The following is a 12,014-nucleotide window of genomic DNA, read 5'->3' as shown; positions in this document are numbered from 1 at the left end:
AGAACTACCTTTTTTTTTTTTTTATTTGACAGAGAGAGACACAGCGAGAGAGGGAACACAAGCAGGGGGAGTGGGAGAGGGAGAAGCAGGCTTCCCACGGAGCAGGGAGCCCGATGCGGGGCTCGATCCCAGGACCCTGGGATCCTGACCTGAGCCGAAGGCAGACGCTTAACGACTGAGCCACCCAGGCGCCCCAGAACTTCTTTTATCATATATTAAGTTTTCATCTATTTTGGGTTTGGGCCCCACATCTCTGGGCTCTGTTGTTTGTCTATTCTGTGCCAATTCTACATTGCCTTGATCATAGCGGCTATATGGACAGTTTTATTATTTGGTAAGACAACTTCCTCTTGATTGATCTTTCTTTTCAAAATTGTCTGGGCAGTACTATCCAGCCTTTGTTCCAGACTCCTAATCCCAGCCACAATGATTTCGTTAGTAATTTTGGAGTTGCCTAGCAGGGAGTTGGGGAAGCAATAATTTTATTAAAAATTTCTAAACATTTTATATAAATTCTTATGCTAAACATTTTGTAAAAAATTCTTATGCTATTGGTCTCAAACTTTGGGATTACTGTTGAGAATACAGATTTTGAAGTTCTGTGATAGACATTTTATTAAGGACTAGCTGCCTTCCTCAGATTGCTTGGGAGAATGAACCATTATAAATGAATGGTTCTTTTGACACAAAAACACACTATGTAGAGTTGCTCCTGTGAGAAGCAGCTTTGTGATAAATCAATACCTGTGATTGACTGCCCTGTGTCTTTGGATCAGGGGTTTGTATTTGCAAGCAGTTTGTCTTCTCCATCTGTGGCCAGTTAATGCCACAAGCTTACTCAGCTTTCCTGATTGAAGTTGTAACAGCAAAATACGTATTATTTTTAAACTAAGTTTTTTATTTTAATTCCAGTGTAGTTGACATTAGTTTCAGGTGTACAATAAATAAAGTGACTCAACAATTCCACATATTACTCAGTGCTCATCATGGTAAATATACTCTTACTCCCCATCACCTGTTTCACCCATCCCCCCATCCACCTCCCCTCTGGTAACCATAGTTTATTCTCTATAGTTAAGAGTCTGTTTTTTAACTTTGTCTCTTGTTTATTCATTCATTTTTGTTTTTTTTTAAAGATTTTATTTATTTATTTGAGAGAGAGAGAATGAGAGAGAGCGAGTACATGAGAGGGGGGAGGGTCAGAAGGAGAAGCAGGCTCCCTGCCGAGCAGGGAGCCTGATGCGGGACTTGATCCAGGGACTCCAGGATCATGACCTGAGCCGAAGGCAGTCGCTTAACCAACTGAGCCACCCAGGCGCCCCGTTTTGTTTTTTAAAGTCCACATGAGTGAAATCATATGGTATTTGTCTTTCTCTGACTTACTTCACTTGACATAATACTCTCTAGGTCCATCCACATCATTGTAAATAGATTTTATTCTTTTTTAGGGCTGAATAATATTCCACCGTGTGTGTGTATCACACATTCTTTATCCATTCATCAGTTGATGGAAATTTGCTTCCATAATTTGGCTATTGGAAATAATACTGTAATAAACATAGGGATGCACAGATCTTTTCAAATAGCGTTTTTATATTTTGGGGTACATACCCAATAGTGCAATTACTGGATGGTATATGGTAGTTCTATTCTTAATTTTGCGTGTGTGTTTGTGTGTGTGGGGGGGATATCTGTGCAGACCAGAAACGGCCAAGTGGCACATCAGCATGCATTCGTATGAAGGGTGGGAAGCCTTAGCTCAAAGCGTGACACCTATTCTAGCTTGGAAGATGGATTTGACAGTCATTAGCTGGACAAACTAGTCATCTCCCATGCTCACTTCTGACAGCCCTCACTGAGGTAGCATGTATCACTCCACAGACATTTATTCCACATCTACTGGGTCCAAACACCAATGGCTCATCTCCTGCCCTTGAGTAGCTCACCATCCAGCATGCCAAATGGGAATTTAAGCAGCTCTCTAGAACACAAGGCAGGGTGAAATCCAGGCCTAGGCGGCGGATTTCAAAATGGTGTGAGGTCCCACGGGCTGGAGTGATTGTGTTCGGGTACAAGCAATGATTCACAGAAAAGAGCGGTGCTAACAGGAAAGGGTTAATTCTAAAATGTCATTCTGACCAAATGTACACAATATAGCTTGCATTGAAAAAAGCAACAGAAACAGCTCACTCCTTCAAACAACCCATTATAGCACCATTCCTGGGAGCATGATTGAGAACCAAAATTTTTAACCACTTTTGAGTAATGAGATTAACATATGGTAGAAATTTTTTTATAGGTTCAGAAGTGTGACTCATTATAATGTGATCTACATTTGACATTTCTTAAGGTTCCAGCTTTTTAGGAGATGAATAATGAGAATGAGAAAGTGATGTCTAACTGTTGAACTGTCCAACTCAAGATGCAGCTAATAAACATTTCTAGTGACTACGACTTCCAACCTGAAACACTGTGTTAAGCTGGAGATAAAGTGTAAACTTCACTGGTTAAAAATTATTTTCTGGGCCCTCGAGTTTAGATCAGTTTCATGAAACAATAACCTGTACCAGTAAAATGTAATCGGTCAGAAAGCTGTCTTAAGGATTGCTATCGAAACAGTAATTCAATTTCAGCATTACATGAAGTGTGTGTCCCAAAGATATCCAGCAGGAGTATTTCTTCTAATGCCATGAGGAAACAATTTTGACTTTGCAATTTCAATTAATTATTTTTAAATGGGCCATTTCTGAGAACTTGTATTAGCAGTGAATTCTGTGTGCTTATAAAACCCATCTGGACCTGCTCAAGTCAAAAACTTCTGTCCACAAAATACAACCATATGTTAACTTTGAGTGAATCCCTAATTTGTATTCTAGAACATCTCTTTTGAAGATAAGTAGATTTAAAAAAACTTGCATGTTGTCCATTTAAGTGTTTAAGTACTAAAATAATTATATTCAATTACTTCCCAAATAACTAAGATTTACCAGGTGTCCATCAGAACAGGCCCGGCTCTAACCACTCCTCATAGGATTTATTTCATCCTGCTGAGAACTCTCCAACCCTACCAGACAGAAGGCAGAGCAAAGGAAGGGGAGCTTGGAAGCGGTCTAGAAACACAAGCCACAGTTGAATAAAAATAAAGAGTGGTTTTATTGATTATATATAATAATTCCGCTATATTAATATAGGTTATAAACTTTAAGGATTAGAAACAGATGACTTCATTCTTTAGCGAGAATAATCTAGGTTATGGCAGCATGTTCAGTGAGTATTACTTCAGTCCTGCAGTGGTCACAGAGCTAGCTTTCAGATAATCAGGAAGTCATCATCCAAGCTATGTATTAGGCCACACATTCCATTAAGACATTATGTTTTCTTCAGCAAACACTCTTTTTATCATATCCTCCTACATTTATCTTATTATAATGTAGAAAGTTTAACTTTTTACCCCCAAGACCTGCCTCAGATAACCTGCACGCTGCCAAGTACAAGGCATGACATGGCAGCAAAAAGCTACTCTGCCCTCTGTATCTTGGATTTTTCATTTTTGCCTAAAACCCCACTTTATGATTAAAACTGAATGAATCCTCCCACAGTGGAATACATATTAGGAAAAGTCTTTTTGTGTACACATTCCCACAAAGATGGAAAATGTCAAATAGTTTGAGCAAGTATTTGGCAGACCACAGAAAGAGAGGAGCGTGGGAAAAGAAAATGCTTTAGTGTTTTAGAGCTGAGGGGCTTGATGGACGTCATTCAAATTTCTCATCTCCTTCTTCCACATCTTTCAAGTTGAGTACTTCCAACGAACCTTTGCCTTTTGTCTCCTTTTTCATTAGCTCGTCGATTTCTCGGAAGCAGCCCGGGTCAATCAGACACACCTGAAACATGGAACACAGCTGCTCACCTCATGAAGACGAGCAAGGCAAAGGAACACAGCGTTAACTTCCTCTAGGACAAACACACACCACTTTCCGGAGGTCCCTACTGCTCAAGTCCTACAGTGCAAGAGCGAAGACAACGCACAGGGCAGCAGACTGGGTTCCAGTCCAGCCTTTGTCTTTTTCTCCCCCGAATTTTTATTTAAATTCTAGTCAGTTAACACAGTGCAATATTGGTTTCAGGAGAGAATTTAGTGATTGATCGCTTACATATTAACACCCACTGCTCATCGTAACAAGTGCCCTCAATACCCACCCCCCATCCACCCCTTCCCCCACCCACCTCTCTCCATCAACCCTGAGTTTGTTTTCTATCATTAGGAGTCTCTTACGGTTTGCTTCCCTCTATCTTTGTCTTTTCCCCCTTCCTTATGTTCATCTATTTTGTTTCCTAAATTCCACATATGAGTGAAATCATAGGTATTTGTCTTTCTCTGGCTGACTTATTTCACTTAGCATTATACTCTCTAGCTCCACTTATTTTGTTGCAAATGGCAAGATTTCATTCTTTTTGATGTCTGAATAATATTCTACTGCATATATATACCACAACTTCTTTATCCATTCCTCAGGTGATGGACACTTGGGCTCTCTCCACAGTTTGGCTATTGTTGATGATGCTGCTATAAACATCAGGGTGCATGTACTCCTTCAAATCAGTATTTTTGTATCCTCTGGGTAAATACCTAATAGGGCAATTGGACTGTAGGGTAGTTCTGTTTTCAACTTTTTTTTCCCCCCAAGATTTTATTTATTTGACAGAGACACAACAAGAGAGGGAACACAAGCAGGGGGAGTGGGAGAGGGAGAAGCAGGCTTCCTGCCGAGCAGGGAGCCCGATGTGGGGCTCGATCCCAGGACCCTGGGATCATGACCTGAGCCGAAGGCAGACACTTGACGACTGAGCCACCCAGGCGCCCCCTTATTTTCAACTTTTTGAGTAGTCTCCATACTGTTTTCCAAGTCAGCCTCTGTCTTTAAGTATGCATGTAAGCCCTGTGACAGGCATTCACCTCCCTGAGGACCTCTCTGGATTCCTTGGCTGTAAAGTGAATGGAACTAGAAAACTATGGTTCTTTTTGTACTAAAATTTAGCATGAACATTTATAGTTCAGTGAAAGCACCGCTTTTTATTGACATCTGAAGGAGAAAAAGAAGCTTGAAGGCCCATTTAGGAATCACCTGTGAAGTTTTGAAAAAATTTGAGAACTTCAGAATGTCTGATGTGTTGCTTCACACTGAGTGGAATGCTCAACAATCCCAGTCTAGAGCTCATCTAAACGGAAGCTGTTGCAAAGTCTCAAGGCATGAATTTGCAGACAATGGAATCTATACTGTGTCTGACACTGGGGGGTGAGGAATAAGACACAAGGCCTCTGTTGCTTCTACAAAATGTCCTGTGGTAGGGGGCACCTGGGTGGCTCAGTCGGTTGGAACATCCAACCCTTGGTTTCGTGTTGGGTCGTGAACTCAGGGTCGTGGGATTGAGCCCTGGGGTTGGGCTCCACGCTCAACAGGGAGGCTGCTTGAGATGCTCTCTCCCTCTCCCTCTGCCCCCCACCCCCTCTCAAATAAATACATCTTTAAAAAGAAAAAAAATGTTCTGTGGTAAATAAGGCTGTCCGACTTTTAGTCTTATTTCCAATTTCCTCATAACAGAAGACTCACTGTAAAATATATTCTTATCCAAAATGAGCATGAACTAACAACAACAAAAAAAATCCTAAGTGTGCTTAACTACAATTTAGTTTTACCTAGACCTTGACATTTTTACTTAGTTCTATGTAAGAGGTTTTGGAAATGTTTTATTGTTCATACCCTCTAAATGTTGGTTACACATTTATGACTAAAGAATAGACTACTTTGGTAACATGAACACAAAAGAATAAGAGTGTTTTCATCTCACAATTTCTAACTGCTGACCGTAGTCTTCACTCTCTATGACTTTGATCAGTGGCTTGAGCTTTTCTTTCAGCTTCTTCCCTTCATTCACTGGAAGAAGGAACCGGAGTCTCATGTGAGCACGTTCAATCTGCATTTTCTCCTTTAACTGCTTTATCACCTCCAAAGCCTAGCAAGACAAAATTGAAAACAATGGCCATTTCTTTGCTTCGTCTGCTGCATTACTTTAAGGGATTCAAAACAAAGCAGTTTCCATCTGGTTGAAAAGGCGATGGTTCTTGGATGGACAGAGAATGTAAACAACCGTAAGAAAATATAGATAAATTGAACTTGAAGATTACCAACTTTTGTGTTTCAAAAACCATCAAGAAAGTGAAAAGACAACCCATTAAATAGAAAATATTAGCAAATCACACATTTGATGAGGTACCAGTATCTGGAATATAAACAGAACTTTTACAACTTGACAATAAAAACACAAATAATTAAAAAAATGGTCAAAGGATCTAGATAGTGTTTTCTCCAAAGATGACCCAGGGTCAATAAGCACATGAAAATATGCTGAAATCATAGTTATTAGGGAAATGCACATCAAAACCAGAATGATACACCCAGGATGGCTATAATGAAAAAGGTGGATTAATTACAAATATCGTAAAAAATGTGGAGAAATTGGAACCCTTGAACACTGACTGTGGGAATGTAAAATGCCTCAGCTGTTTTGGAAAATAGTTTGGCAGTTCCTCAAAAGGTTAAATATAGTTACCACATGACCCAGCAATTCCATTTCTGGGTACAGAGAATTGGAAACACGTACACACAAAAACTTGTAATGAATTTCACAGCAGCATTATTCATAATAGCTAAAAAGCAGAAACAACCCAAATATCCATCAACAAAATATGGTATTTCTATACATTGGGTTATTATTGAGCCCTAAAAAGGAATGAAGTACTAACATGTACTATAATAGGTATGAACCTTCAAAGGGCCACATTATTGTATGATTCCATTTATATGAAATGTCCAGAATAGAAAAGTCCATAGAAACAGAAAACAAATTTGCCAAACACATGTGAGAGGGAGGAAACAAGGAGTGACTGCTAATGGTGACAGGGTTTCTTCTGGGGGGTGATAGAAATGTTCTCAAATTAAGTAATAGGGAAGGCTGCAAAAACTTTGTGAATATACCACTGAATTGTACCTTTTAAAAAGATGACTTATATGGCATATGAAATATATAAATTAAAAAAAAATGTAAAATGCAGAGTTGAAATGACTCTTCAAAAATCCAAGTTTTGGGGTGCCTGGGTGGCTTAGTCAGTAAGTATCTGACTCTTGGTTTTGGCTCAGGTCATGATCCAGCCCTGTGTTGGGCTCCATGCTCAGTGTGGAGTCTTCTTGAGACTCTCTCCCTTGGCCCCTCCCCCAGCTCATGCGTGCACACACACTCTCTTATATAAATAAATAAATCTTAAAAAAAAAAAGTTAAGTTTTATCTTTAAAGGTTTGATTTGGAAAGGAAAATGAGAACTGTAGTACATTTGTGCTTTGTTATAAAAAATTCCATTACTCCTCCCTATAACCCCCATCATTTCCTTCCCCTTCCCCAAAACCTCTACCCAACTGCTTCTAAGTAGTATCTTGTTATTATTACAGACTGAGTATTTTAATGTTTTCTTCAGAGAAAACTGATTTTCATTTGGGTACTTTTTGACATTAAAAACCACTCACCTGCTGTTTGGTACTCTTATTGGTTTTGACCGAATAGTGGATGTCCTTCATAGCTCTCTCAATAAGGATAACAGTGTATGGTCTCTTTGTTTCAGGGTTCACACACTTGTCAGCGACAATAGTTGCAATGTCCCTGAACATCTGCTCCAGCTGTGTATGCCGTTCTTTATCTGATACTTGAACCTCTCCTTTAGTCAAAATCTAAAAAAACCCCAACAGATTTAAAAAAGCAATGTCTTTATTGCACAGTATTTGTTAACCACAAGAATTAGTAACTTGGGGAGAAAATTAAATTCCATCCTTCTCAGCTATTGATATATAAGTAACGATTTGAGCTTCACCTAAGGGATACGCTGGATTATCTTGTGCTCTAAGATCTTACTTATTTAGGTGGGGAAAGGAGAAAAGGCAATCTTACAAAGGTTGTAAATGGTGAAATCCTTGAAAAGAAATTCTATTTTCAAGTATATTACACTAAAAATATATAAATGGACAAAATAAAGCAACTTAGAAGACTTAAATTTTGGAGGCTTGGCAAAATTGTTATGTCCTGAATTATTACAAACGATGCTGTACAACAAAAAAACCCAAGTAATCTGATTAAAATGAGCAGAGAACCTCAACAGACATTTTCCCAAAGAAGACATACAGATGGCCAAGAGACACATGAAAAGATGCTCACACCACTCGTCATCAAGGGAATGCAAATCAAAACCACAATGAGTTACCACCTTACACTTGTCAGAATGACTAGAACAAAAAACAACAACCAAGAAATAGTAAGTGTTGGTGAAGATGAGGAACCCTCATGCACTGCTGGTGGGAATGCAAACTGGGGCAGCCACTGTGGGAGACAGTATGGAGGTTCCTCAAAAAACTGAAAGTAGAGCTACCATATGATCCAGTAATCGCCCTACTATTTACCCAGAGAAAACAGAAACACTCATTTGAAAAGATACAGGCACCCTTATGTTTACTGCAGCATTATTTTTAATAGCCACGATACTGAAGCAACCTAAGTGTCCACTGATAGATGAATAAATGGTGTGTGTGTGTGTATATAAATACAATGGAATAATATTACTCAACCATAAAAAAGAACGAGTCTTCCCATTTGCAATGACATGGACGGACCTAAAGGGTATAATGCTAAGTGAAGTAAGTCAGAGAAAGACAAACACCACATGATTTCACTCATGCATAATTTAAGAAAGAAAACAAATGAACAACAAACGAAAAGAGACAAACAAAAAACCCCAGACTCTTAATTATGAGACTAAACTGGTGGTTGCCAGAGGGAAGGTGGGTAGGGAATGGGTGAAATAGATATAGGAGATTAAAAGGCATGAACTGCCAGTTATAAAATAAGTCACAGAGATGAAAAGAACGGCATATGGTTTATAATCAATAAGACTGTAATAACGCTTTTCTGACAGGTGGTGACGACGCTTACCATGTTGTACACCTGAAACTAATGTAACACTGTATGTTTATTATACTTCAATTAAAAAAAGTGATGTTACAGGGGTGCTTGGGTGGCTCAGTCCATTAAGTATCTGACTCTTTGATTTTGGCTAGGGTCATGCTCTCAGGGTTGTGAGATTGAGCCCTCCAGGCAGTGGAGCCTGCTTAAGATTTTCTCTTTCCCTCTCCCTTTGCCTCTCCCCAATCTCTCTCCCCGTCTCTCACTTAAAAAAAAAAAAAAAAGGGCGCCTGGGTGGCTCAGTTGGTTAAGCGACTGCCTTCGGCTCAGGTCACGATCCTGGAGTACCGGGATCGAGTCCCGCATCGGGCTCCCTGCTCAGCTCCCTCTGACCCTCCCCACCTCATGCTTTCTCTCTCTCTCAAATAAATAAATAAAATCTTTAAAAAAAAAAAAAAAGTGATGTTATTCAGGTTGAACTACTGTAGGATAACTATTCACTCCCAAAAAATAACGTTTTAAAGTTTAACATACCTATAAGTACTTCTACTACAAAGAACATTAGAGTCAATTATGCTGCAGATGTTAGAACTCACCTGCTTACAGATTTCCGTCTGGTCGTCTGTTCCAAATGCACTGATCAGATCTTCCTTCTTTGCAACCTGACCTTTAGAAACATTTACAAACACTGAATGGGTCTGTAGAACTTCATCAAGGTCTTTTTCCCTTGTGACAGCAGGAGAGAAAACCCTAAGTGAGCACACTTGAAACTTTGAAATTCATTCACATTTTAAACACAAGATGGCAGCGATATAAACAACAAATACTCCTAACCGACCCTCAGTGCGAGGGAACATTTTCAAAACTCAGAACCGCATTTGTGCTCCCACTGACTCCCTGAGACAAACGTCACGGCAGTACGCACGAGACCCTGAACGCGAGCGGAGGGCGGGCGGCTGCCAGGGAATCCGATCCCTAGATGGCAGCAGCGGACTGCGCACCTCGGTGAAACTACTGGGCAAAGACCTGTGATCAGGCTGTTCTACGGCCAGGGGAGCTATTTTTGGAAGGCTAGGTCCCAACGCTTTAACGTTATTTTGGCAAAACGACCATATTTTGGGGGTTTCCTGGCTGCAGCTTTTACGACACCCACCGATTAAAACAAAACCCCAAACCAACAACCTAAACCACACGAACCAAATAAAAATGGAACCCTTGATTTAGGCGCTAAGCTCGGGAAGGACAGTGATTCTCACGCTCAGAGCCGGGATAAATTTTCCGTTTCCTTCCCTGCCAAGACCCCAGTTCATTCGAAGAGCGGGGGGTAGGCCGCCGCGGAGGCAAAAGTCCGGCCAGAGCCCGGAGGGAGAGGGGTCACTCACACGCCGCTCCGCCAGCCGACGACTTTGTTTTTGTAGCAGGCGATTTCGAAGCGCTTCCCGGCGCGCTTCATCCGTACCACGGCCACATTGGTTAGGCGGATCTGGTTGGTGGGGGTGAAGATCGACATAGTAGCTGCTCACAGACGCTGGGTCCAAGGAACCAAGGCTAACCCGCGCCGCCGGCCTGAGGACCACCCGCGCCTCGCTGTAATGACCCAGCGGCGCGCGGATCGACCACTACCTGCTCCGACGGCCGCCACAATACACCCAGTTATCTTATTGCGCAGGCGTCAGATGTCGCAGAAACCAGGAAAGAAAAAGAGAGCAACAACGCCTGCGCATTGTGGCTTTTACGACATCGTTCCGCGCCCGACAGGAGAGGCGCACTTCCTTACTGTAATATACTTCCGCCAATGAGCTAAGGAGCTCTGATTGGCTGGTGAAGTTGATGTTTTAGTGACCGGGTGGAAACGTGGCGTCGGCCCCTCTTAGTTCCGCAGAGTTCGGGGCCACACCTACCTTAACTCTTTATTGTGGAAAAATTGTGAGATTAAAAAAGTTGAGAAAAAAATATGATGAACCCCCATGAGCCCATCTCCCTGCTTCAACAATTATCAGCATTTTGCCATTCTTGTTTCATTCTCCCTATTTTTTTATTGGAGTAGATTAAAGCAAATTATAAGATTTTAGCTTTAAATACGTCAGTCTATACTCCTTCCGGATGCACCCAACATCACCCAAGGTCCTTAATATCATCTAATAGTCCACAACCAAATTTCCCGAAATAATGCCTTTTTATAGTCGGTGTGTTTCAGTTGAGGACCAAACAGGACCACGGATGGCATTTGGTGGAAAATACCCGCTTAACTCGCCCGCCATTTCCGCGTTTCTTTCCCCTATGCCACGCCTGTCTTGGCCTTGCTCCCCATTGGACCCGCCCCTTGAACCTCTGCACCAATTCGGGAACGTTCGGATGCGCTCCGGCTTCCTAACCCTTAGCCGTGGGCGGTGCTTCCCTCGGGGCCCGCCCCTTCCCCTCTGAGCCAATCCGAGCGGGACTGGGAGGGCTTCGGTTTCCTCGCGCGGAGCCGTAGGCGGGGCTTCCCTCTGGACCCGCCCCTTCCCCCTCTGAGCCAATCCGACGGGGTAGCGAGTGGCATGGCTGCCGCCAGCGCTGCGTGCTCGGGCTCTACTGATAGTGCTTCAAGCTAGTTTGGCGGTCTCCTGGTATCCGCGCCGGCCGCCAGGTTTTTCAGGTCTGCAGTCCTAGGGTCTGTCGGGCCGCAGGGCCTGGGCTCTGAGGAGAATGGGTAAGGGCCCCCCGGCGGGCAGAATTCGCGACGCGGGCGGAGAGAGGAACCCGTTTTTCTCAGACCCTCTCCCAGCGGAGTGGCGTCCTCGGGCCCGGTCCTTCAGATTGTTGTGCTTGTCGGCCCGGGACGGGAGCCGCTGACAGCAAGGGAGGACTGAACCCTGCTTTTGACCTGGCTTTTGCCTCGTGAGGCTAGGGATGAGTTCAGCAGGAACTATGCTCCTAACCTCAAGTAAAACGCAGAGAAAACTGCCCACTCTCTTTACCCGCGTGTGCTGATGGCTTTTGGTTTTTTCCGTGGCGGAGCAGCAACTGCA

General features: G+C 42.3%; 2 protein-coding genes across 4 annotated transcripts in view; one reads left to right on the top strand and one right to left on the bottom strand.

Moving 5' to 3' along the window:
* Window positions 1–3,132: 3,132 nt before the first annotated feature.
* Window positions 3,133–10,715, bottom strand: SBDS (SBDS ribosome maturation factor). The gene is made up of 5 exons (XM_034988726.1): window positions 10,386–10,715; window positions 9,600–9,729; window positions 7,581–7,781; window positions 5,851–6,015; window positions 3,133–3,884 (listed from the first exon to the last, which is right to left on the bottom strand). Exons 1-5 carry the CDS (start codon window positions 10,511–10,513, stop codon window positions 3,756–3,758), a joined length of 753 nt encoding a protein of 250 aa, XP_034844617.1. The 5' UTR covers window positions 10,514–10,715; the 3' UTR covers window positions 3,133–3,755.
* An 802-nt stretch (window positions 10,716–11,517) lies between these two features.
* Window positions 11,518–12,014, top strand: part of LOC117999523 (S-adenosyl-L-methionine-dependent tRNA 4-demethylwyosine synthase TYW1) — a 206,348-nt gene continuing 205,851 nt past the window's right edge. For all 3 annotated transcript variants that reach the window (XM_034988723.1, XM_034988724.1, XM_034988722.1), the window contains exon 1: window positions 11,518–11,695. In XM_034988723.1, coding sequence (XP_034844614.1) covers window positions 11,692–11,695 — 4 coding nt within the window. In that variant the 5' untranslated portion in view covers window positions 11,518–11,691. The remainder of the gene's footprint in view (window positions 11,696–12,014) is intronic.

Source organism: Mirounga leonina, unplaced genomic scaffold (genome assembly GCF_011800145.1).
Source record: "Mirounga leonina isolate KUSES-001 unplaced genomic scaffold, KU_Mleo_1.0 Mir_454, whole genome shotgun sequence".
Classification (NCBI taxonomy): domain Eukaryota; kingdom Metazoa; phylum Chordata; class Mammalia; order Carnivora; family Phocidae; genus Mirounga; species Mirounga leonina.
The sequence above is the reverse complement of the archived record's forward strand: the minus strand, read 5'-3'. Positions and strand labels throughout refer to the sequence as shown.

What these genes read in the sequence shown, in the direction of transcription:
- SBDS (XM_034988726.1), bottom strand. Translation starts at nt 10,513, where the DNA reads ATGTCGATCTTCACCCCCACCAACCAGATCCGCCTAACCAATGTGGCC. An exon ending in AGACGGAAATCTGTAAGCAG is followed by an intron (nt 7,782 to 9,599) that starts GTGAGTTCTAAC and finishes GGGTTTTTTTAG; the next exon opens with ATTTTGACTAAAGGAGAGGT. An exon ending in ATAAGAGTACCAAACAGCAG is followed by an intron (nt 6,016 to 7,580) that starts GTGAGTGGTTTT and finishes TTGTCTTGCTAG; the next exon opens with GCTTTGGAGGTGATAAAGCA.